The sequence below is a fragment of the Phaethon aethereus genome, assembly GCF_964289735.1.
Source record: "Phaethon aethereus genome assembly, chromosome: 15".
NCBI lineage: Eukaryota > Metazoa > Chordata > Aves > Phaethontiformes > Phaethontidae > Phaethon > Phaethon aethereus.
Window position 1 is genome coordinate 4,156,346 of NC_138591.1, and position 26,603 is coordinate 4,182,948.

General features: G+C 39.8%; 1 protein-coding gene across 3 annotated transcripts in view; it reads left to right on the forward strand.

Annotated features, from left to right (window-relative positions):
• Window positions 1-25,512, forward strand: part of SMURF1 (SMAD specific E3 ubiquitin protein ligase 1) — a 42,676-nt gene extending 17,164 nt beyond the window's left edge. Inside the window, exons 2-18 of one of the 3 annotated variants that reach the window (XM_082006515.1) lie at window positions 10,150-10,188; window positions 10,868-10,976; window positions 11,587-11,720; window positions 11,842-11,907; window positions 12,771-12,846; window positions 13,208-13,446; window positions 14,234-14,361; window positions 16,620-16,789; window positions 18,058-18,262; window positions 18,524-18,627; window positions 19,310-19,424; window positions 20,357-20,535; window positions 21,332-21,469; window positions 21,841-21,961; window positions 23,326-23,527; window positions 24,345-24,429; window positions 25,171-25,512. In XM_082006515.1, the coding sequence (XP_081862641.1) occupies window positions 10,150-10,188; window positions 10,868-10,976; window positions 11,587-11,720; window positions 11,842-11,907; window positions 12,771-12,846; window positions 13,208-13,446; window positions 14,234-14,361; window positions 16,620-16,789; window positions 18,058-18,262; window positions 18,524-18,627; window positions 19,310-19,424; window positions 20,357-20,535; window positions 21,332-21,469; window positions 21,841-21,961; window positions 23,326-23,527; window positions 24,345-24,429; window positions 25,171-25,270 (2,210 nt within the window). In that variant the 3' untranslated portion in view covers window positions 25,271-25,512. The remainder of the gene's footprint in view (window positions 1-10,149; window positions 10,189-10,867; window positions 10,977-11,586; window positions 11,721-11,841; window positions 11,908-12,770; window positions 12,847-13,207; window positions 13,447-14,233; window positions 14,362-16,619; window positions 16,790-18,057; window positions 18,263-18,523; window positions 18,628-19,309; window positions 19,425-20,356; window positions 20,536-21,331; window positions 21,470-21,840; window positions 21,962-23,325; window positions 23,528-24,344; window positions 24,430-25,170) is intronic. The other 2 variants (XM_082006516.1, XM_082006517.1) reach the window with 2 other exon arrangements.
• The last annotated feature ends 1,091 nt before the right edge of the window (window positions 25,513-26,603 follow it).

The window sequence follows — 26,603 nt, forward strand, 5'->3', positions numbered from 1 at the left end:
GATGTGCTAGAAATTAGGGAAAGTTTCTAAGTCATTAGTTAATCTGAGGTATGTGGTTTTGAAGCAATGATATAGTACTGATGCCTTGCTTGAAAGCAAGAATGCTTTTCATTTACTTGCAAAAAAATTTGGGGTGTTGACTGTGCCTCTTAAAGTCATCCCGTACCTGTTGGAATTTGGTCTGGTAGCAGTTACTGAAGTTGTTAGTAGTGCTAGAAGAGGTGCGTGGTAAGTGTTATTCTTTGCAGTAGATTTCTAGAAACTGCTTGTTACTAAATTGTCCAGTTATTAAAGAAATGGAAAATGTGTTTGAGTTTTACTAAAACAGCTTAAGCTCAGTGCACTGTTTTTCCTGAGGTTTGTTCTTTTTAAATACCTGATATTCTATAGGCTAAATTTCTTTTTCTGCAGAATTTCTGTATTGGAGATTCTTCACTCGAATACTTTAGAACGAACAAAGAAGTGTGGATTCTTGAATATTGTGACCATGGTGGTCATCAGTGTTTTATACTTACAACTTCTAAAAATTGCTCTGGCAAAATATGGTGTTCCTTATTTTCAGTGTTTTTGAGGGTTTGTTTTTTTTTTTTTTTCTGGCAGCTAACTCAACATCAGCAGCGTCCTAGGTCACCTAAGCAATTCTCTTGCCAGCTTCCTGTTCTTGGTTCACAGTGCAGCTTTAGTTTAACACTGAGTTGAGCCGTCCTGCTTTGACCAGAGCCAAACCTGTATATTTAGTTTTAAGGCAGTGTTCCATGTGAATTGTTTAACTAAAACTCTTCTGCTGATACATTTAAGCCCTTACGGGATGAACTAATAGTTTACATAGTTTACAACTTAGACATAACGCCATTCGTTTTTTAAATAACAGCGTTCTTGATTTTAAGCAATCTGCTTAGCACTTGATGAAAACCAGACATTAATTTTGTGCTGTTTATTAAAATACCCCCACTGGAAAATTTTTGTTCCTGTAAAGTTGCTTTTGTACCTTATTTAATTGCAGTAAGATATCAAAGAAGCCAAATACTGGTTCTGTCTAGAAAAACAAATCTCAGTTCTTGAACTGAGATTGAAAATATGTTAAAATGCTTTTTTTTTTTCCCCTCTTTCTGAATGGTCTTTAACATTCAAATTGTTTTGTTTAAATATTGACACTACCTGTATGTGAAGAGCTGTAAATACCAGCCAACCTTTGGAGATACAGAACATATGTTTTAGGTTTTAAACTGAAAAATATGCTGAGTTTTACCTTGGAAGTTTTAGACCTCTTACTGCTTGACAGAAATTCAGTGTTTCCGCTGAAATGTTGCTTGGCTGTCAAACTTTGCCAAGATTTTCAATACCGAGGTTTCTGCTTTCACAGGTTTTATGTGTTTTGCAGGGGAAGGTCAGACCTTTTTTCTGCTTTCTGCAAAACAGGCGGATATTTTGAGGCAAGACAATATGTATATGAAGAGAGTTGGGGATAATAGTGGGTTAGAAGGTAGCAAAGTTGTGTGTTCTGTTCCCATCATGTCAAAAATGTTTTGCTCCATGGGCAGGACCCCAAGGCTGGATCTGTTTTAATCGGTCTGATCGCTTGGTGTTTCTGCTAATTCTAGGTGTATGGTAAGTATCTGCAAACGTGTTGCTTCTGGTTTTGGTCTCCTCTTCCGTATTTTTTTCTCCTTTATAAAGCAGCAGAGAGCAGTTGTGCAACTTTTCCTCCCAGACTTAGGAAATGAATGTCTTGTAAAACCTCTAAGTCCATTAACTGGATGGTGTTTTGGGGGGGGGGGGGAAAAGCTGCTGGTAATACAGAAATATACTTGTAACTTGAGTCTCTCAAACTGGTTATAAAATATATAGTTGCAGTAGTGGTATGGGTAGCCCCATAGAGAATATCTGGGAAGAAGGGGAATCTAAATTTCTGTGTTTTATAGTGAACATAATATTTATTGGAAAAGCCTTTTATGTGCTGAAATAGTAAGCAAATGATCAGCTGCACGAGAGAGTCCTTATAAGCTTCTTTTTGGTAATGAAAATAAGGCGTTTAACGCTTTGTACATTTAACTTATGAAAGTGAAGATCAGAGGCATGTTAAATTAAACACACCTAAATTAAATGCCGACTGAGCAGTACACTGTGCTGCACTGGGGCTCTCATTCTCTGTTACAGGAGTGTCAACTATTTAATATGTAATTTCTGCCTCAGTAATATCTAGGGCATTCAGGGGTTTTTTTTCTATATTTGATTAGTAATTCACTATTGTTCATCTGACATTTTGCAGAGAAACAAATCTATACGTCTGAAGGCTTGGACAGTATTGCTAGAAAGGACCTTTTGTTTGCTGGGAGTGTGGGAGTAGGGCTAGGTTTGAGCTTGATCCCCAGCTCTACCTGGGACCTGTTGTGAGCCATGTTAGGTTGAATATATGGTCCTGTTAGGTGCTGACATTCGTAGAGACTTGAAAAAGGTGCTTTGAAAACTCCAAGTGTTAAAAGTGCAAAATATTTTTGGCAATCTTGGTAAAATTCAGTTTGGAATCTGAGTTATGAGTGCATGTGGGTGGAGGAACGTGTTTTTCATGCTTTAGGAATTTTTTTCCAGATGCTTTCTCAGTGCTTGGGTAACTAGAAAAGCTAAGTATTAAGACTTCAACATGGATTTATTCTTTAGTTTTAATGTAATTTAAGAAAATCGAGCCCTATAGTTTCGTGGCGTGTTTTTAACTTTATTACGGCGATGATGTCGCACAGCGCACGTTGGTGTCTGTTTCAAAATGTGAGCACGGGTATGTGCAAGCTGTGCAGATAAGCCTATCTTGATAGACACTACTTGCTTGAAAATATGAATTATTCAATGCAAGCGTGTGTGGTTGGAGATACAAGAGATGTAAGGGCAGAAATCCAGAACTGTGTTGATCCCAGTAAACACAACTTGCACAATGAAGTGTGGAGTAAATGTAAAATGCCATTTCGTACTTCCAGGAGGAATTTTGTCACTGAAACTGTTTTGTTTAGCTGTCAGCTAAGAGGCTGCATTTGTCCTGAGAATGCGATATTATTCTGTGTGGTTTTAACAGAAATTTTGAGTTCTTTCCAGGCATTCCTGTTTCTTACTAGTGCAAACAGAAGCTGACAAGAACAACAGAAGCCTGAGCATATACTTTTGTTTTCAGAGCGTTGGGAGACCATTTGTGGACACTTTAACAAAGGAAAAACTTGACTGAATTTGGGAAATCTCTCTCTACAAAATTATTATTCCACTTGTTTGAGGTTCTAGCAGATGTGTTGGTGGGGGTGGAGGGATGAGTTTTAAAAACCATACAGTGGATATAAATGACTTTATGTTCTGTTTAACATTTTCTCTGCTGAAATTTTCTGTGTGATTGATAGAGTGTTTTTTGAGATTGGCTGTAAAATGGAGACAGTAATAACTGACCTACCTCTTGAATTCCAGTTCTTTAAGAAAGTAGTTGGGCTTTGAGTATGTTGGGAGCCAGTCTGCAAAGAAAACGTACGAGGGTGTGAGGGAGGACAGTGCTTCGAGGGCATCTTCTTGATGACAGAGGAGGATTTACCAGTTACAGTCTTGCTCTTCCCCCAGTGTCTCCAGCTGTATTTCTTACAGCTGAGCAGTCACGCTAGGGCCAAGAAGAATGGTTAGCTGAAGGTGGTGAAGCAGCAGTTTATTAAAGGTTTGCCCTAAAAAATAAACTTTAAAAAAAAAAAAAAAGCCCCTAGAAGTACAATTTGAGTGAGAAATAGGAGAAATAAGAAGTTCACGTAGCTGGAATTTGCCCCATGTACCACGGGCAAATAAATTCCATGGGCAGCTTCTGCGGGGCTGAGGGCATGTCTGTAAGATTCCAAGTAGTCAGGGATGCTTGGGGTTTATGTCTAATTAGGAAATAAGAGACTGTGTAGAGAGTATGAGAAGGTTCTTGGCTTGGATTAGAGGAAGGCATAGCAAAATCATAAGAAAACTGATGTAATAGCTTGGATTTAATGAAAGATTTAATCTGGGAGGTAGCCTTTATATCAGGCATTTGTTATGGGTGAGCAGAGGGGGAAGAAGAGAAAGAAGAGTTAGTGTGAGGGATAACTGGATATGCTTCTTTCCACCTCTCTGATTTGTGTGCCTTCCTCTGATTCTGTACATCAGCATCCATTCAGCTTCCTATTATCTCCCTTTTTTAATCCCAACAAAGTTCTTCAAATAATTTCATAACTCACAGTGTTTCTCCAAGCTTTACATCTCAGTTCATTCTCAAACTTGCTTTACTGGTCTTGTGTTGCACGCAGTCTCAGTTAACTGGAAATGTCATGAGTCTTGTTCTTTCAATAGTCCTGTGCTGGTTGTTTGGGGTTTTTTTAATGATTTATGTTACTGAGGGCTAAATCATCCTTTGCTGGTGTGTATATGTGTATATGAAGACTTACTGTTGGTCAGTGCCCAGGAGGATTTTTCAGTTTGAGTAATTCTTAGGAATCTGGAGATGAAACTCTTCTGTTTTGTCAACTTGGTATTGTTTGCACTATGAGGACTGACTCTTCATTCGTGACGGGTTTCTGCTTAGGTAGGACGGAATTTTGATTCCTGGCTAAGTAGATACTTTAATGACATGTTAATGGACTAATAAAAATGGCTTTTTCTGGGTGTGTGGTTTTTTGAAGATCTCTTCAAAGTTGTCTAGTGTTTGCAACTGGCTACACGAAGCCAAGTTCCAGCCCACGAGGAAAGCATGCCTTGAAAAGAGGCTTTGATTTTTACTGCAGCCTACACAAAAGGGCCACAAAAAGGCTTCATGTATCAAATCTAGCAACTCTTTGAGAACTGAGGTTTTTTTTAATGAAGCATCGCTTTAATCTGGTAGTCAAGGTCTGTTTTAGCATGAGTTCAGGCAGAGTCTGAATGTCAGGGTATGACACAAGCTGATGCTGAAGACTCTTGAGGGGTCTCGGGAGTTTTTTGGTTGGTTTACGTGTCAGGTTGCAAATCTCGGCACCACGATGCTAAGATCGTTTGGGAAGGCCACTCAGTGTATGCAGCTGTATAAAATTAGTTCTGTACAGCTAATTGGTTTATTTGGCAAATGTAACAGAAGACTTCAGTTTTGTTTATCTGTTTCTACGTGCTAGGCGCTGCAGCGATTCAGATTCGGTTACTGAGAAGCCAAAGCACTCTGTGGATTTATGCATTTCAGTCTCAAGCAGACGGAGAGAAAGACCAAAAGTATTCCGTAAGCAAACAACAAAAAAAAAGGACTAGAATAGAAACCTTGGCCTTTGTGGTGACAATTTAAACTCCAATTTGTGAATAAAGTGGTATATTTCAGTTCAGTGATGTGCCTAGCTGTAAAGAAACTGCATTTTTACACACTTGGTGCCTTTAGCCATCTTCCGCATTAACCTCTTTCTCTTTTACCCTACCAAGCATAAATAATTGTTACCCTTAAAAAAAACAGAACACTTAAAACCTTCACGGGTTGCCTAGTAGTAGAAATAAAAACAGACGTTTATCTGCAATGAAGTCTCATTTAAAGTTATGTGCAGAGAATAGGAACAGTGAGCAGAGTCATTTGTCAAGGAGGTTCAGAAGGGGTGGCTTGTGGTATTCCGAGTATTTTCCACAAAATATGCTGAACCGTTTGGACAAGACGTGATTTCACATAACAGATTCAGCAAAGATTTTAATTGTGGACCACGGCGCTTCGGGGTGTTAAGAGCAGCATGTGGTAAATAGCTGATGTTCGCCTTTTTTTTTTTTTTTGAGCTTTTTTACAGTGGGAGCACGTTATTTTTGCCTTGCAGCCTTCTGAAAACCGTTTTTCAGAATGGCAGAATTCTTGCTGTGGAAACCAGCCTGTAAGGTAGCGCGCGCGGCGGGCTGTCCTGCTGTCGTACCTCCAACACAGGCTACCAGCTTCACGAGTCAAAAGCTAGGCAGACTTTGAAGCATTAGCAGAGATGTTTCCATTACTTGGATGCATCTGATTTAACCAGCTTTGAAGCCTTTTTTATTTCTCAGTGGTATGCAGTAACTTTCATTTCACTTTATGTCAAGATCTTTATTCCTTCCTCCTCTAAAGCCTCATTGTTCTTTGCTTCTTGTTTATATCTTAAAACAAACCAACCTGCGATGCTTTTAATGATTATGCTACATATCTCTATGATTAAAGATGGTCTACATAGAAGTAAATACTAAGTAAAGTCCTTTCTACGTCATCAGCCTGCTGGCCTGTGTTTATCTGCTGTCAGAAAGTAAAACGAATGTATCCTGGAATCTAGCTGCCTGTTTGTACAAGCACAAATGATTAACCTGGAATAGCAAAGGGAAGGCCAAAGATGGCTGAAAGGTGTATTTGCTAGCATCATTCAGTGTGACCTTCTCCCTCCTTTCCTAAGGAAGATGTGGACGTACTGCTGGTTTGTCTTGTCTTCAGAATTAACTTGAGTACTAAATTGAAGGCTGTCATTAGCTCAGATCCTGTCCACGTGTAAAAGGCCTTAATTTGAGCAAGGAGGCTCTTGCCTTTAACTCACAAAGTGTGAATGAATGCAGTCCCAGGTGCAAATTTGCCTGCTTTTTTGCATGGGTACAGGCTGGGACCTACAGACTAGTCATCACTTACCTTTCCCCCCCCCCGCCATGTCCCAAAACACATCTAGTTCTTACACTGTGCAGCTGCAAATGCTTGTAGCATCTTAGCCCTGTGCTCTGGGATGGGGTACGTACATGTGAATACATGTGAATAAATGCGGTGCTGACGCAGAAGCAGCAATGTGAGGACTCTCTTGCGGGCTAGCAGCCATCCTTTGGGCGCTGGCGGTTCAGGAGGAGGTACTTGCACACAAAGGCTTGGATTTTGTAGGCTGGGTCTGTTTACTTGGGGGTGATTGAAATGGTTCCTGACCCAGGCTGTCTTTCTCTGCCTCCTTTCTGAAAATGCCGGTCTTGCTGCAGAGGTGGGTGTCTCGGTGATGAAGCAGCAGCTTTCTGATGCAATTCTCGGCCGGGTTGTTCAGACACTGGTGCTGCTTTGTGCTTTCCTTACTACACCCGTCTCTAGCTTGCTCCTGCAGCACCTCCTGAACCACAGCAGATGATTCATTTCTGCTTTGGAAGCAGGGTGGACAACCGGGGGCTGGCAGAGGAACCACTCCACTCACTCGAGCTACATCTGCATTGAAGACATCCCCAGGGTGAATACTGACTTTGTATAAGGCTCGTCCTTTCTTCACCTCCTGCCAAATATGCTTTCACACTAGTACTTTACCCAGCTGGCTAATTTGGCCTTTGAAATTATCTCAATAATGTCAGGTACTTAAAAAAACATTCCCATCCCTTTATAAATATTATAATCTAGATGTAAAGAACATTGTTGCAGTGGTGTTTGGGATCTGTTGTATTTAAAAAAAAAAGTTTTTCAGTGCTGTGCTCCAGAGTGGAGTATAAACAAATACTATGTCAAGCTGAAACAAGTCGGTCGACTCTGAGAAAGCAGAATGTAAATGCCCAAGTCAGGAGAATTAGTGCCTTTTGTAACGTTGCAACAAACGCAGGGAGGTTGCTCCTGCTGACAAGCCCTAAACCTTTCTCGTTTAAAAGAAAGAAAAACGAAACAAAAAGCGGTTTGGGAAGATGGAAGTTAGGGAAAGATGAGGTTTGTGCAAAGCACGTCTCAGGTGCCCGGTTTGCAGATAAGTATCCATCCCATTCTCCTACACCGCCTCTGCTGCAGGGGTAAAATTAAAAACTTTTTAAGCCTTTGTAGCTAAATCTAGCCGAGTTCACAGGTTTGGGGCTTGAAGTATCAGCAGTCTTGCTAAAGTCTTGTTGGAGACAATGCGTTTAAGAAGGAAATCTGGCACATACCCAGCTTTACAGAGCAGGGAGGGGCTGTCCGCTCCGCCGCTGGCATAGTTTCACGTCGGAGTCTCCCGTTGCTGACCTTTGTCACCTGTTTCTTTACTGGAATTTAGAAATCTATGGCTTTTAAGTGATAAGGCACTTGAAAAATATTTTTTTGCTCTAGTGGGTTTAATATGCAAATAATGGAACAGAGCCAATGGTCCATCTCGGGCAGCCTGATTCTGGCGATTGCTCCATAAAAGGTTTATTTTGGCTATTAGCTGTTGTGCCAATATTTTTCTTACAAGACAGAGTAATGATTTTTGCAACCTAAAATTGAGGGTTTCACAGGCTGCAACTGGAAAATTGGCAGCCATGTGCCTCTACTGTAGATTGAAAGCCTGTGGCAGAGGGAAAAGAGTTAAATGAAAAACCATAATTCTTCAATAAATAGCTTTAGAAACTTAAGCTGCTAGTTAGCTCTAGAAAGCACACCTGAAATATAGCATGAAGGTAATAATTACATAGTCGGACTATATGCAGACAGTTACAGATGGCAGACTTTTCCAGCTCAATAATGTATTCTTAAAATTGGGGATGGGGAAGTGAAATGAGTTGAGTAAAAAAAATAAAAAAAAAAGCTCCACCGCTCGTATGAACTTTAAAAGCCCTTTTAGCTAGTACTAGAAGATACAAGTTCTTATTCTACCTGTACTTATTCCCTGTTTTTCTGGTATTTTTTCCTCTGAAGCACTCACAGCAGGAAGAGGAAATTAAGGTTGCTCTGTCATGCTTCCATAGAACAGCGGACGGTGATTCTGTAATCCTGTTTTGTTTCAAACTGAATTGCCGTCGTCCTGCAGACTTCTCTTTTTTGGTCAGTTGTTTAAAAAAAAAAAATTCAAGAGAAGCCTTCTCTGATTATGCAGTTTACCAATGTAAGAAATAAGTAATTTTTAATCCATTCTAAAAATAGTTGCCTGGTGCAGCTGCTTTAATTATTACTAAGACAGAGGATTTGTGTATTTTTCCCATGAACATCTGGGTTAAATAGTGGACTTCTTTGATCTGCTTGCTTGACATGTGAGGTGAGGCAGTTTTTATTCTGCTAGCTATGTTAGGTGGGGAATGTTGCTCGGGAGTTGAGAGGTGGAATTCTAGAAGAAGTGTTAAAAAAAAAAAAGTTCCCATATTTTTGCTACTGCGTCTTCACTTTCCCCAATATAGAGTTAAAGTGAGACTGAGTGTAACTCGGGAGCAAGGTGAGGTAGAGATGAGAAGGGGAAATGATCCGTACCCAGGGAAATGGCCATTTGAGTATCTTCTGAGCATTCATTCTCATGCTGAAAGAGCAGAACTGCGTGGGAAAGAGACTACCTCGAAAATAGTTAGGTCTTTTATAGTTATCTTCCTCTCTTGGATCCTAGTTTTAGGTACGTTAGAGCTCTAATATTTTCATCTTTGGCTCTGTAGTTATTTTTCCTGGCCTATTATAAGAGTTTAATGGATACTGAACAACTTGGATTGCTGAGATCGTACTAAGCAGTCCTTACTGATAAGCAAAATTAGGCTTGTAGCTGGTAATAGACATGGTAGAAACGGAGATTGATGCAAATTTCGTGATCTCATTTTTGCTTAAACTACTATGCTATTTAGTAGAATTGGAGAGGGGGAAATGATGTCTCGTTTGTGGCCCTTTCAAAGGAAAACGTACTGATGCCATTTTTTTTTTTTCACCGATGCCATTTTTTTTCACTATGTATTTTTCTCCTGAGTGAGGTCCTGTCATACTTAGCACAAAACCTGTTTGTACGTGCAAACTACTTATGCTGCTACAGCACGCCTCCCGTGTTGTGTTTTACGATGGATCACGTCCCTTTTGTGTGCAAAGAGCAGGAGTTTGCACTGTGTTTGATGGGACTTACCGTAGAGGTCTCTTCCAGGAGTCCCAGAACCATTCTTGATTCAGAAACTGTTTAGTCCTTGTTCTAAAATGAGTGGCTTCTGAAATAACACAACAAAATTCTAGTTTAGCATTTGTGTAAGTACGTGGTATAGAAAAGTAAGAGGTTTTAACACAAAGGGACATTCATTAAATCTTCTGTATATGGTAACAATAGAACAAAAGCAAAGGAATTTTTTTCTTTATGTAAATACATATTCCAATTACAGATAAAGAAAACAATGCTCACATTTAACATTTGGGTGGATTTTTTATGAATTATGATCAGGTAGTATTGTAGCCGGTATGATTGCCAGAAAGGTTGTTTTTTATGGTTTTAAGATTTCTCTATCTGATATTTTGTTTTGCAGTATTATGTGCCAAGAATCTTGCAAAGAAAGATTTCTTCAGTAAGTATGCCCTAATTGTATAACTTTCTGCTCTTGATTAATCAGATTTATTTGTAGATTGTGCATTACTGTCATGGCTCATCTATGTATGTCATTTGTTCCGTGGTTCCATTCTTGCAGTAACATTGCATTACTGCCTGAGTAGACATTACCCTGAATTGTGTGTAGGGAGCATAGACTCTAGGAGTGGAAGGACCGAGGACTCACAAATTCTAGTTTAAAATCTGGGACTCGCAAACTGATGAGACGACAAGCAGGTCGCTGCTTACAATTTGGGGCGGGGGTACCAAGAACATCCCTCTCGGATGGCTCTGTCTGTAAAGCATGCCAGAGGTGTGAGTACAGTACCCCAGTGCTGCAGTCTTGCTATTATCTTAAGGACTGAATAAAAATGCCTACTTACAAGTATGCATGGGTATGCACTGTTAAATTAAATACACTTAACCTTTTGTTTTCTAAAAACTTTGACACTATACGGTAGATATCAATCTGTATGACAAAAGTACATTATCTAATTAGGAACTCAATTCTCTGTTTTGGATCTACTAAAATAGTTTTAGGATAAAGGCAACTTTCTGGGAGGGTGGAAGTGGGGGGAAGCAGGAGCTCATGATAGTGTTATCTTAGAAGAAACAAAGCAAAAAATATTGTGTTTAATAGCACCTTTTCGCTTCCGCAGGACTTCCTGACCCATTTGCAAAAATAGTTGTTGATGGGTCAGGTCAGTGCCATTCAACTGACACTGTGAAGAACACACTGGACCCCAAATGGAACCAGCATTACGATCTGTGAGTTGTTTGTAAGGTCATAAGTAAAAAATATTCCAGAGATTTATCTAGTAAATGGAATGCAAGGGTTGGCACTGCAACTTTGTTTTGTGTTGGCAAGAAGAGTCAGATTTGCTGAGGAGGACTGACTTTTTGCAGCAAGAAATTACCTGTTAATAAAGGAGTGGTGCTTTGCTTTTGGGTGTTTGAATTTGGAAATATTTGTGTCAGGTACACAACACAACTGCTTAGAGTAAACTCTACTGGAGCAGTGCAGTCCAGCTTTTACAAAAGATTGTCCTTGTTGTAGTGATTAATTTTCTTCAAATTATTAGAAACATACATTTTAAAGTTTTGTACGTTAATCAGCTTGTTGCACAGATTTTAGTGAGGCTGTCTATAGTTAAATTCATGCTGCAGCAATATCAATTTAACATGCTGTGTGAGATCATAGTGCAATAATTCATTAATAACACCATTTCAGCCTTAAGCACTTCTGTATTTATAATAAAGCAGCATGACCAATGTACCAAACTGTATCAGAATTTGTACCGAATAAAGCATAGCTTCTGTGGAGTAAAAAGAGGTTATTTTTTTCCTAAAATTATTCTCCTACTATGTATTTTTCTAGATATGTTGGGAAGACAGATTCCATAACCATCAGTGTATGGAACCATAAAAAAATCCACAAGAAACAGGGAGCTGGCTTCCTGGGGTGTGTCCGACTCCTCTCCAATGCCATCAGCAGGCTAAAAGATACTGGATGTAAGAGCAATTTCTCCCTGGAGCAATCAAGAACCTTCCGTGCCTTGTATCTGAGTAGTGACTAGTATTCTCACCCATCCCTCCCCAGTGTTTTGTTGATCTTTCCAATTCTCATTTGCAGACCAGCGTTTGGATCTATGCAAACTAAATCCCACAGATACCGATGCTGTACGAGGCCAAATAGTGGGTAAGAATACTCTCGGCTAAACTTTCATCTTCTTGGGTAAATACGCTATACGGACAAACGTTGTATTAAAAAAGAAACCTGTAGTCACTGTTGCTTCCATGCCTTTTCTGTGTTGTTTCATCTGACTTTAATGGGATTAAATTACATAACCTGAAAATTTTTGTTGTACTCCTACGTAGGAGTTTGTTTTCTCTCAGTTGATAATGGAAAAAAAAAAACACTAAAAAGAGGGAATGCGTCTGGCAAGGTTTCTAACGCAGCTCTGGAAGGGTAGATGTTACTGTGAAATTGGTTGCGTTTGGATCAAGGTGACGGGCAAAGAGAATCTTCCTTGGAAAAGAGGATCTGGAGGAGTGAAAAGAAATTTTGCAAATTGCTGGTTTAATACCTTTGACTCATGTAACCCGTTTCCAAATTGCAACAAGGCAGTGCTAGTTTTATGGCTAGTTTACCGCATCTCACCAGGTTTTGCTGTCCCCCAACCCAAGCTTTTCATTGGGACATAAATGTATTTGGCAAAACCCAAATTCTCACCGTAATGGTGACATCTAGTGGTGAGTAATTTCTTTCCGGCTTACCTTTCTGGGTCCTCATGAAACACAGACGTAAAACCTGACACTTGATAGTTACAGAAATATATTCGGCGTAAGTTTTGATTTGGTGATGTTTCTCTTCTCCATTTTTAAAAATCAATAATGCTTTAGGGTTATAGAAGGAGTTTTGGTAAGTGGTGTGCTCTTGTGTGTAGCACATAGCTTTCCTTAAGATTTTACCCTGTATAAATGTGGGGTTTCTGTTGTTTTTAAGGGAACAGTTGTTCTTTTATTATTAACTTGTTTGTTTTGTTTTGTTTTTTATTTCAGTCAGTTTACAGACACGGGACAGAATAGGCACAGGAGGTTCTGTAGTAGACTGCAGAGGGCTTTTGGAGAATGAAGGGTAAGGATTGTTTTCTTTACACTTAATTAGAAAAATGGCTTATATGAGGAAAGCGTATAATTAACACTAGAAATATTAAATATCAGTGTGACTAATATATTGTCTGGGAATAGGTATCAGGTAGTAAGGTTATAGCTGGATGCTTACTTGAAAAAAATAAGCTACACTGGGTAGGGCTTGATATTTTTTGTTACCGGTGCTTCTGGCACTTCCTTGAGAAATTTGGGGTATAAAAACATTAAGAAAGTGGCATATCTTGGGTTAAAAGTTGCAGTACTTGAAGTAATGGAGAGAGAGAGAAACAGTTATTTCTGCATTCACTTCTCTGTGATGGAAACTCTTGAAGTTTCCCCATTTTCAGAACGGTTTATGAAGATTCCGGACCGGGAAGGCCACTGAGCTGTTTCATGGAGGAACCGGCACCGTATACAGACACTACGGGGGCTGCTGGTGGAGGCAACTGTCGCTTCGTAGAGTCCCCCAGTCAAGATCAGAGGCTTCAGGCACAGCGACTTCGGACTCCTGAAGTCAGAGCTCATGTACAGACACCTCAGAACAGACCGCATGGTCACCAGTCGCCTGACCTACCGGAAGGCTATGGTAAGAGTTTTCCAGAACTATAAAATTGAAATTTTTTTTCAGAAAACTTCAGAGGAAAATTCTCCCATATTAATATATAGATGTGGTTTGCCTGTTAGAACATGCAGCATCCACATGCATCTAATGGTCTGCCTCTTGGAAAAGGAACTAAGCAGTGCAGATGGGAGTTTGAGATTGGTTAATTACCAGTTGGCTACGCCAGGATACACTGAGGGGTTGATGGTAAATTAAACATGAGTTTGTGGTATGATGCTGTTACAGAAAATTCACTGCTAATCTTGGCTGTGTATCTAGGGAGAACGAATGTAAAGAGCTCTTTAAACTAGAGCAGTAATGCTATTTTTTCCTTCCCCCTTGGCATGTTGTGTAGGTTTGAGCCCACGTTTGAGAAAAGATCAGGAAAATACAAAAGCAACAAAGCAGCCAGTAGTACAGAAGATTAGGGAGGATAAGATTAAGGAGAATTTAAATCTCGGAAAAGAGCATACCAAATCTAGGAGCAAAGAAATCTAGTTTGGGGATTTGGGTTGTCTCAAAATCTAAAAATAAAAATACAAACTAAAACACATTGGTGCTTGGATTTGTGAGTTTCAAAAGGAACGCTGAAATGTGTAGTCAAAGTAAATTTGTGAAGGAAAAAAAGTCCGTGCTGCTAGAGATCAGGGGAATGGCTGAAGGACTTTCTCCTAGGTCTGACAAAGATAATATTCTAGTGGCTTTAAACAAACTGTTCATTCAGACTTTTTCAGATTTGTAATTTAGAATAATCTTTCTTCCTCTTTCATAGAACAAAGAACAACGGTACAGGGACAGGTTTATTTTTTGCACACGCAGACTGGAGTTAGCACATGGCATGACCCTAGGATACCAAGGTATGTATTTATAGTTACAAAGGCAGGGGGGTTTGATGTGTGTGTGTATGGCAGTAAGCTGAATCTTTAAGAGCAAAAATCTATGAAATGGCATGTCTAAATTTAGAGAGAGCTACAAGCGGAGGAATAATTTTGGATCTTTCTAGCCAGCTTTTCACCAAACATTAAGGATTGCTCCTTTTCAAGGAAAGAATTATCTACTTGTGAATCATGTAAAACAAAAGGGGAAAAAAATATGTAGCCCTTCAGGAATTCCCATTTGGCAAATTCTTCCCAAAATGTCCATGTGATTTTGTTTTTTGGTGAGGCTACAGATTTCTGAGTCTTACCTAACTTTTTTTTTTTTGGTATGAAAACAGTTTGGACTGCAAATTGAAGGAAAAAAGTTACTACTTTCTTAAAGCCATTGTTTCCTGAGTATTGAACTTGTAACTTTTGCTCTAATAGTGCTCACGTATAACTGAAGCACAGATTACTTGTCATCTGTAAACTTGAAGTGGTGTTGAGGTTTTTTATGCTTTAGACCAATGATTTGCAGCTAGAAAATTTGAATCCTCCACATGATTAGTTTAGTAAAGCGTCTTTAAATCTTAACCTGCAGTTAATCCAGGTCTTTGTGACTAAAGCGTGGTGCTCTTCCTTGAGGAGCTCTGAATCTGGGCTGTTTCGCTGGTCCACCTGCGCACCAGATTCAAGAGTGAAACACAAAGTTTGTAACTCTTCAGCTGATGCACTGGCAGGATAATACATGAACGTGGAACAGGATATTAGAAAAATGATATGAAGTAGTGTAGGCAAGAGTGTTGATAAAACCACGGTACATGAAAGGATATGAAAAATAAAGGAGAGAGAGAGAGAGAAAATAGCTGATGTTAGATTAGCTGGTATCGTCAGAAGAAGAAATGACAGTGCTTACTCCTTCATGTCACTCCTGTGAAGCTTCTGTGCCCAAAGCCTTGTCTCTTCTTCCAGTGAAGCTGGTTGGCCTAATGAAAGGTATTGCTGCTTCTCTCAACAAATCTTAGAGCCAGGTTTTCAGGACCAGCGATGTAAGTGGACACAGCAGTGTCCTGTGAGTCACAGGTCACTGTTATTTTAGTTAAAGGTGGCTTTCTTACTACCAAGTTGCAGCGCAAACCTAACCTTGGCATTTAGCACAGATGTAGGTTAAAACTTGCTGTAATCAGATCTCTAAAGTACTTTCAGATGCACAGCTGATTGAGACAAGTGGTTACAACCATAATCTTCTTCAGGAAGCCTAACAAAGGCTTGTCTGTCTGCCTGTGTATCCCCTGGTGGCTTATACTCACTGTGACACTAATGAAGCATTTGGTGTACAAAGTGTTTTTACCTTTCTAAAGCCTCTCAGTTTACTCATTTATACTGATCTTGCATGGTTAAGATTTAGGTAAGGAAATATATAGAGTGGTGTCTTCAACCCTGGATAATAGATCATTCCATGCCAGCTGTCTAGAGAATACTTTACTTAACAATAGCTTTTTTGTCTAAAAAATAATCTACAGTTTTCCCTTCTTCCTTTTCTTGCCATTCTTAGTATCTTCCTCTATTAGGTGGCTGGGCTCTTAAGCGTTTTCAGTTTTCTAGGTGTAAATACATCCTACGTAGTCAATTCAAACACTACCTGAAAGTCAGTGACTATCTTTAGCAGCACTCGGAACAATACCCAAAATTTATCTGGGATGAAAAGGGTGAATGTGTTGGTAAAGCCATACTCTCAATGATTTATAAGTCAAATAGTTAGGATTCTAACCTTGTCTGATTAAAGAGAATTTTTTTTTTTTTTAAACGGTTAGGTGATCTTAGTATTTGGCTGCTGTAGCCTCTTGACTTACTTGGTCTTTGGAGACAGTGGTTGGTGCAGGAGCCTTTGCTTAATTGTTTGGTTTTCTGCACATGGATAACGTTAGTGTTACAGCAATTTTTCTGTGATATTTTTGCTATGACAAAATGTCTTTTCCTCCTTTTACAGCCCTCAGAAGCCCTGTCATCACCTAAATGATGATGATGCATGTTGAAGTTACTTCTAAGCTGTATGGCTTTGTTACTTTCAAAGCCTTTCAAAGACAAAAAGTGTTTTGCTGATTTCCCTTTCTGTCCGTGTACCGTGCATACATAGGGAGTTGCACTGCTTAGACTGAGGATTCTCAAAAGACTGCATTAAAACAGCTATTCTGTCCTTCCTCCTAAGGCTTTTAACCTAGAATCACTGAGCACCAAATTCATTCCCCCCTCTCCCCGAATGTAAATTTGGTTTCATCAGAACTTCAGGAGTGCTTTAAGTTTTTGTTTGCTTTTCTCCTTAGAGACCTTAACAGTGTGAATTGTGATGAACTAGGACCTTTGCCTCCAGGTTGGGAAGTTAGAAGTACAGTTTCAGGAAGAATATATTTTGTAGATCATAACAACAGAACCACACAATTCACAGATCCACGACTACATCACATCATGAAGTAAGAACCTTGCATGATAAATAATTCATCTCAAGTTTGGATTCTTAAACTTTTTATTTTTGCCCAATTTTAACTACAGTCTGGGAGTCACAAGGGGCTGAAAAACTGCATGGTAACGAGACTGGGGAACAGATGCAACCAGTGCTCTAGTCAGGGTCCGAGCATTGGTTCTCAGTGCTGGTTTTATCTAACCTTTTTGCAGAGACTCCTCAAAAATGTTTTTACCATGCTTTGCAGTCCTCAGGTTTAAGGGAGGGCTTGCTTATTTTGGTCTGATCTCTTTAAGCTGGTTTGACAAAAGTGCCCCAAGCTGTGCTGGAGCGAATATGCAGTTCTGGAAATGCCTGGGTGTGGGGTAGAGGGTCTGCCAGGCAGTTCCGCAGCAGTCAGCTCATGCCTGTCTGGATGAGCAGTTCTAGCTCTGTGCTAGCCACACTAGACCTGAACTGGCTTCGTGCTCCCTTGAGCTCCAGACAACAGGAATGTAAAGCTGGCTGGAGTCTAGTCGCCTGGTGCTGTGCACAGCCAGCTCAGGTTTAGCAGGATTTAATACGCTCAAGCTCTGCATTAGGCAAAGGCAGCTGAACTGTTAGGGAACTGACCCTGGAAGCAGCCTGGCAATGCTTGCTGTGCCCAAGATCAGACATTTTCCTGGGTGGGAGTTGTCTGTACAAAGAAGCCATCTGGGGAATCTCTGTATCTAAAAAATCATTGCTCCACAACCCAAATAAAGCACTATAGATAAGGAGAGTTGAATGTGTGAAGCTGCAACTATTTGTGACAAGTACATCTTTCTCTTTTAATAACTATAGATGTAGTACTTTTACTGTGTCAAGAATCCCCAGCCTTATTTTGCATGGAGCTGGAATAAAATTCATTGCACTTGTTAAATAGTTCCATTTATAAAGCTGTTTGTTTCATTACAGGTCTCTTTTTGTGTTGCGCTCTTTAAAGTTATCTCCATATGGGAGAAATACCACACAAACTTTAATTACGGCTCAGTCAGCATTCAGTGATTGTGCTCCACAGCATTCCACAATGTATTGCCGTATAAAAACTGAGCTGAAAAATGCTGAAACTCTTTATTGTAAATATTTGTATTCCTTACGTCCCTGAATGTAGGGTAATGATGCTATAGAAATTACCCAGCTGAGTACACATTTCACACCAGCTGCTTCTTCGAGAAGCTTAATCAGTTTTCCCATCATTGTTTTATATATTCCATATTGTCATGCTTCTAGAATAAATATTTTACTTTTCTCTCAAAGCCATCAATGCCAGCTAAAAGAGCCCAGCCAGCAGCCTCTGCCAGCTCCAAATGAAGGGTCACTAGAAGACAGTGAGGAGTTGCCTGCACAGAGATATGAAAGAGACTTGGTACAAAAACTGAAAGTTCTTAGACATGAGCTCTCTCTTCAGCAACCACAGGCTGGTCACTGTCGCATTGAAGTATCCAGAGAGGAAATATTTGAGGTATTTGATTGACTTTTTACTACTAATACCAGCTTTTGTCACTCAGGAGTTAAGTAAAACTGATCCCTGATGGCAGCAAGCTTGCTTCACAGGAGAGACAGTGAATACCACCAAGTGTTACAGAGTTGGCATTGGCTTCAGATTAGCACTTTAACAAAATGTTTTCTGTAGTTGAGTAACAATTTATGTATTACAGTAAGGCAGCTTAGCAGACTTCATTACAGTAAGGAAATATATCTAATTGTCAAAATATGCTTATAGGAATCCTATCGTCAGATAATGAAGATGAGGCCAAAGGACTTGAAAAAGAGGCTTATGGTGAAATTTCGAGGAGAGGAAGGCCTAGATTATGGAGGAGTAGCAAGGTGAGATTTGGGGGTTTGTCTGACACTTTTTAACTGAAATTTTCCTTAAAGTGACCTGTGGCTGATATCATTCCCTTTCAGATTATCTGTTAATGGTATATGTAAGTTACTTGTGAACTAGTTTATAGGTGGTGGTTGTAGCTTCCGTGTTCGTATCACGGTAGGTTGGAAAGTGGAAGCATGTGATTTAACAATTGTCCCACAGCCCTCCTGGTGTCAAAGGCTCGTACTAAATGACTTGGTATGCTATAGTGAGCTGAATTTTAACAACAGATTTTTTTGAATATTTCTTTATACTGTACAGGTTATAAAGAAGCAGATCTTTTAGTCTCCAAATATCTGAACTCTGTACGAAGTCAAGATTTTATTTGGAAGTGGGTCTTGTTCAGGCTCCATTTGTTGATGGCATTGTCTAACAGCTTGTTGTAGCTTCTCTAATTGATGTTAAACCCTTCAGTACATCTAAACTAAAACAAATCTGCCTGTGAGTGGAGTAAGATACTTTATGGGTTTTTAAGCATATCTTTTTGGTCTGCAAATGGAGGGTAGTACAAGGTGATCTGATTTTGAAATAAGCATTTCATAACTGATGACTAGTTTGATGATTCACAATAATTGTGTTGTCTGAAACTTAAGTGGAATTTGCACCCTTCTAAAATACCTTTTTTGGTTTTTTTTGTAGAGAATGGTTGTACTTACTGTGCCATGAAATGTTGAATCCCTATTATGGACTCTTCCAGTACTCCACAGATAATATTTACATGCTGCAAATCAATCCAGACTCTTCTATCAATCCTGTAAGTATTAACTTCTGAGCGACATACCTACTTCAACAGACATCCCCTGCAGTTGTTTTGTTGTAGCTGCGCTTCCATGACAAGAAGTCATGAGGGGTTTTGTTCAGAAATTAAAAACATGAGAGAGGAGGTATCCTTTGGTAAATATCTGATTTCTTTGAGACTCCTCGGTACTGACTGGGATGCACGGTGATTCTGAGAAGGTATATGTAGGTGAAATTCATCTTCACTGTGAATGCAGGTGGTTGTGTAAACAGCATTGCATCCTGAGCAGTGTTCACCCCGTGGTTGTAGGGGCTTACATGCCTTGCTTGCCCTTTCTCAGGAAACTGCTGTGCTTGCTTTTTTTTCTTACTGGAGAATTTGTATTGATGCAGGCCCTAAAAGGAGCAGCAATTCTGTACTAGTACAGGGGAATTTTTCCTGACACGACATTTCCTGACATTTGCTTTGTAAGATGGGGGGATAGATTGGAAGAATCTCAATGATAGGACTTATGTCTCAGTTTTCAAAAGTCAGTTTATAAGCAACATGAAAGGCATGAAGTAAGCGAGCACATGGCCTGCTTCCTCAAGAGCAAAAAGATTTTGATGATTAAACAAAGAATAAACTCATTTGCTTGGAATTGTCGTATCTTGGGTTCTAGGGATTTCATGGGGATTTTCTTTTCATGGGGACTTTCTTTTCATGAGTCTTGCCTTTTGAGAGGTCTTGGATCCAATTTATTAGTCAGGTAATGCACAGAGACTTGTTTGAGGCATTTAATCATTAAATGCTTCTGGTTTTGGTTATGTTATGAGGAAAAATAGTGGCTCCTCTTGCCCAGAGGGTTACAGATAGCTGACACTGAACATACAACTGATAGCGCAGATATAACCACAAGATGTCAGTGTCTTCCTGCTGCCTGATTTTTCTCTTCTCTCTCCCTGCAGGACCATTTGTCTTATTTCCATTTTGTTGGTCGGATAATGGGTTTGGCTGTGTTCCATGGACACTATATCAATGGGGGTTTCACGGTTCCCTTTTACAAACAGCTTCTAGGGAAGCCCATTCAGCTCTCTGATCTGGAATCTGTTGACCCAGAATTACACAAAAGTTTAGTCTGGATCTTGTAAGTGCTGTATTTATCTATTGCCTTAGTATAGAGAAGGGGTAGAGTATTTAGGCACTAATGAGATAATGCTTAATAGAAAATGTTTGCAGGAATCTTGTAATGGGGGAGATACGTACAAAATTATTAAACTACTGTTTCTATGTCAAGAAAGCTCAAGGTATTCATTGCAAACTCTGTGTTAGCTCTCCTTGCAGCAAAGCAGGTACTAAATCATTAAACATTGCATGGATGCAGTAGAATATCACAGTATCAAAATCCAAACTCAAGACAGAGTTCTGACGGGAAGTACAGTTCAAAAGAAAGCCAGCTTTGAATAAAAAGGGAATAAATGGAATTAATTTGGGCTGCTGTACATTTACAGTTCAGAACAAAATCCAACATTTGGTGTAGCTTTGGGACTCTTCAGCACTGCTTTGCATTATCTCGATTTCTTCTCAAACGCTCTTTTGAGTTTTGTATTTGAAGTTCACTGCATTTGATCTCTTCTGTGCTTCACACTGATACTTGACAGCAATGTATTTATGTGTGTGTTTGTATATATAGGGTTTAATTCATTATCCTGAGTAGTACTAGGATTAGGTGGATGACTCCTATTTGGTCTGGCTCTTCAGTGTGTGTTAAGCTGTACAGAAATTGGTGATTGTGGCAATATTCCTCTAGTGGTGTGAAATGCAGATAGTTACTAGGTTTATCCTGAAACCTGAGTGTTCAAATTGCAAACTGTCACCATCACCACTGAATGTAATCAAAATATCAAAAATAGTAGGTTTACCTTTTACCTTTCCGTTGCCAGAGAGAACGATATCACCCCAGTTCTGGACCATACTTTTTGTGTGGAACACAATGCTTTTGGGCGGATTTTACAGCATGAACTCAAACCAAATGGCAGGAATATTCCAGTGACAGAAGAGAACAAGAAAGAATATGTCAGGTATTGCACAACAAAAATATATCCTGCAAATGTAGTGGAAAGAAGGTAGTAAGCAGATGGATTCTTTAATATAGTGAAACCAATGAAGTATTTTGGAGGGAAATACCTGAGTCGTAAATGACATGAGTGTTTTCACACAATGCACTATTGTAAGACCTGGGAAGATGAAGCTGTGAATTGTACTTTGTTTTTTGTCTTGATGGTGCAATAATTAATTGTTGATGGAAAAAGGAACTGATAAGCACTTCTTTCGTAACACAAAACGTGTATATTAAAACAAGTTCCTCTGTAAAATAAATGTTTTCTAGCTCTGCTATAAAAAGCCCAGTCCCATCTAGCTCATCATCCCTGACTTTTTCTTTTCCCCTCAGGTTGTATGTAAACTGGCGATTTATGAGAGGAATAGAGGCACAGTTCCTGGCTCTGCAGAAGGGTTTTAATGAACTTATTCCCCAACATCTCCTTAAGCCTTTTGACCAGAAGGAACTTGAGGTATATGTTTTATCCACATGGAATATTGTTTTGTAATTTGATCCACCATCAAGCACTGGTTTTAAAAAAACAAACAAACAAAAAAGAAACCCACAAAACTTATTCCAATTTATGTACCAGAAAGCTGTGTAGTCTTGCAAGTTTGAGGAATTGTTGGCAAGACCTAATGTGCTACCTACCCCACAACTTGTTTTCTTCAGTAACTGTTTTCATATATGGCTGTTTCTATATGCCCATAGGGCATGGTTTACAGGGACTAAAATATAAGTGTAGAGAATACAGAAAACAAATTCATGTCTTCCCATTTAATCCTGCGATGCAGAATGCTACCTATTAATATAACTCCTGTTATAGCAATTTGTCCTCTGTTTTTGCCTTTTTAAAAAAATAAGGCAACCTGTGGAATGTGGACCATTTGTGGGTATTGGAAGCACTAGCTTCATGCTAGTCATTCGTGCAGACTGATTAATCCCGTGAAGTTATTGCATTCCCTTTGTTAGCTGCTTGAAAAGGCAGATTAAAAATCCGTTAAACATTTCAATACTGTCTGCATCAGAACAGTCACAACTGTCCTTATAATGTAAATGAGCATAAGTGGCTGCTGTCTTGGTGGCATGAAAAGGCAGCTGCTAAACGGTAGCTCTCAGAAACGTGACTCTCAATATGAAATATTGTGGGAAATTGAGAATATGACGCACGTTTTGTTTTGAGGGTTGAAGCTTTCTCTGTGCCATTTATTTGTCGTTGCCAGGGCAGGTGGCTAGATTCCTGGCCAGCAGGGACTTCCTTTTACAGTATTTTGCAACCTGGTTTCATCTGGAAAAAGAAATTGAAGTAATATGTCTGGTCTGTGTCAGAGCCTCTCACAAACGACATCAGAAAACAGAGGCAAAGCTTTCGTAGTTTGTTGTGGAACAACAAAACAACTAGGATGTTACCCTAAACCAAGCGAGATTCTGTTGTAGTTGGTATTGGCACTCTCTAGGGCAGACCTGCACCAGGACAATGACGTTGTGTAGCGCAGTAGATGGCGTGCCTTCTTCCAAGTCTCTACCCTCATAAAGATACGCTGTGCTTTTCAGGTAGGGTGGACTTTAAAAAGCAGGTATTGAATGGGCTTCTGACGCTAGTTTCTTGTGAAAATTCTAGTTCTGGTAAGCGTATTCCTTGGCCTCAGTTTCGTTGCTGTTGAACTGGAGAGATTTATTGCCTGTTCCAAACTGTTTTGGAACACTACTGTGCACCAAAAAGGTGGTTCGAGCGCATAAAGAATGCTAGGCTTCGTGAAATAGTTGATGTACGTTTTTATAGCTGCAAACCTGAACTGACTTTGAATGTTAAAGCATTTCCTAATCCTTTAACAGCTAATCATAGGAGGCCTGGATAAGATAGACCTGAATGACTGGAAGTCAAACACACGCCTAAAGCACTGCATGGCCGATAGCAATATTGTGAAGTGGTTCTGGCAAGCAGTGGAAACATTTGACGAAGAAAGAAGGGCAAGGCTGCTGCAGTTTGTGACGGGTTCGACACGTGTCCCACTTCAAGGTTTCAAGGCTTTACAAGGTGACTGATGTGAAGGCCAAGTTAATCTGTGGTGGGAGAAAGATAAAAATCCTGTGGTATTTACTAGCCCCTTGTAGAATATCAATGTATTACTGGATAACTCGAGCACTTACAAACTTTAGATCCCAAGAGCCTTTTACATTTGTCAGCAGCTCAGCTGATGGTGAACACTTTAGCCATTGCTGGTAATGATACAAGCTGGTCAATCTGTCGTTGTGTAGCACTTTGGTGTCAGTATGAGCTTACTGGTCTCCTACAACTCTGTGGCCCTATGTTGAAATCCTTGCGTGCAAGCACACGCATGATTATCGAGTTGACCAAACAACTTTTTTGCATGAAAATTGTATTCCCTTCATTGCTTGGCAACAAACCCTTAGGCTTTAAAACAAGTTCCTGAAAATTGCAATTTTTGTCATCAGAAAAGATGGCAGTGTCCTAGGCTGTCGTGATTCTCCTGATACTATTCTACCTGTTGCCTGACAGTAAACTGATGTTCAGAATTAAAATACGTAGTTCTGTTTTACAAGGAAAACCTTCTTGCACTTAAGCCTTTTTCATTTTTGAAGGTGCAACTGTGTTAATATAAAATTTAGCAGCTTTCCAAAATACTAGTCTGCAAATTCATTGTCATGAATAGCCCTGTCGCTTCTGCCATCCATTCACCAGCTGCAAATCTGATCTACAGATTTAGCCTATGACATACTTAAGTTTGCAGCTGGAACTGTGATTTTATCTCTTGCCTTTTTATAAGCAGCAAAATCTGTGTGCATGAATGATGTTTTGTTGAAGCGCATTAACTAGAATGTCTGTCTGCAAGGTTCTACAGGCGCTGCAGGACCCAGACTGTTTACCATCCATTTAATAGATGCAAACACAGACAACCTTCCAAAAGCCCACACTTGGTAAGATGAAAATATTCTGCATGTCAGTGCTTGCTTTCCCTTTGTCTTGGTTTAACGGAGTCATCTCTGGGTGTCCTGGGTATGGATTAACCATATGACATGCATAGGTGACTCCAGGTGTGCTTTGCTAGCTTGGAAATATCTGTACTCTGCAGCCAGCAAAATAAGAGTTCTCTTCTTGTAGCTTGATTTGTCTTCTGTACTATCTGTGTTTTTCATTTATCCCAGAGTCGATTATTCTGGATAGTGAGATGTTTGTGAGTTTATTTCTATGTGTTCAGCAAGAGTATTCACTGAGAAATGACTCACAGCAATGAGGCCTCGTGCAGGATTACAAGGAATGGTTTTCAGATGTAAAAAGTGTGCTGTTGGTACGGTGTAGGCACAGAGCTGAGCGCTGTTACGGAAGTCTCACTCTATCAGAGACAGGAAATCATTTCAGCAGCGGCACAGATTGTCTGCAGGCAGAGCAGGGGGTGGGCCGCTCTGATGTCTCGCTTTATTTGCAAGTCTCCTGCATCTCCCACCTGCCCCCTCCTCCCAAACGCTGCCCCATCAAGTCATGCATTCCTGCTGCAGAAGTACAGGGGGGGTTTTATCTCGTCTCCTTTGGCCACCGAAGTGGCTGAGGTTTTCTTTGATTTTTCCAAGTTCTATCTATATGTAGCTGATCTAGATTTTTTTTTTCCAATAAATATTTTTAGATTCATATACTGCAATGTGTTGTTATTTTACCTCTAGCTTTAACCGGATTGACATTCCGCCTTATGAGTCATACGAGAAGCTTTATGAGAAGCTGTTGACAGCTGTGGAAGAGACATGTGGGTTTGCTGTGGAGTGAAAAAGCAACCAAAGGAAACAGATGCTAGCTCATGGACCACCAAATCAAAAGCTAGAAGAAGCTTGCTGTGACCTTCCTGCTAAGCTGTCTGAAGCATCAGAACTCTAGACAACTTAGAGATGGGGCTGTTTCCCTTCCGCCGCTGGTGGATGAGGGTGGGGGTAGGGGCTTTTGTTGGTGGTTTCCAACTCTATTTTCTCCCCTTTGTTACAATAACCCCTTCCCTCTTCTTCCATCCCCCATAAAACGAAACGCAGCCAAGTTCAGCATTTGGCTTTGGTTACACAGGATATTCTGCTAGATTTGTAACACATATTGTGATAGGGTCAGTGACCTGTGGGGTTTTTTTAATAGGAGAATCAAAGTGTAATTAAGAATGAGCTTGATTTGCTGAGGACTTGCAGCTGGTAGGTGTACCTGGTTAGTTTGTCTTAAATCAAGCTTCAGCCCTTGTAGAGTCCAGCGAGTGCGGAGTGTCTGACTGGCACTGGAATTTGCATTGCACATTTTAAACACCTGTTTAAAAAGTAAAACTTCTAGCAGAAAATACCTCCACATGAACATTTAACTGAAAGGTAAAGAAATCCAAGTTCTGCCTTAGCAGGAAGCTCCCAGTGGCAGCTCTGGCTCACCTCGAGAAAAGTGAAGGAATCTGGGACAGCTTAGATGGTATTGTATGACTTCTTTTTGGTTGTCCTGGCTGAAATCTAATTGTTTTGCACATGAAAACAATTATTTCATCCTGCAGAATTACTTTCCATAGTTTGTTCGGATGTAAGTACCTTGCAGAGAAGCCTTGTAAGGAGGAGAGAAAGGATAAAAATCTATTCAATCCCAAAGCTGTGATTTCTGTGCCGCTGTTTTACCCAAGATGTGTTTGTGTGACTTCAAATTCTAAGACTTACATGGAAATCGCTGAAAGCTGCGTTAACAGAGCTGACTTCTGTTCCAAAGTTTTTGGCCTTGGGAAAGGTTTATTTGGAGATTGAGGTAAAAGGGTAACTATATAGTGAGTACATCTTAAATGTTATGGAAAGCTATTGGAAGAATTTATGACTTCAGTTCTGTAGGGATGAAAATTTCTCCAGAGAGCCTTATAAGGCTATTTTTTCAAATATCTGAAACTAATATTAAAGGGTTTGTTCTCTAACACATTGCTAAAACAACTTCCCAGGGGAAACAAAAGCAAATCAAATACCTGAATCACTAACATTTTTTCCAGTTTGCACACCAAGATGAGACAGTTTTTTAACAAATAACACTGCTTCAGAAAGGCCCAGTTATCTATCAAACCTGTCTAAACTTAAGTAAAGCAGACTTGCTTGTATAGGAC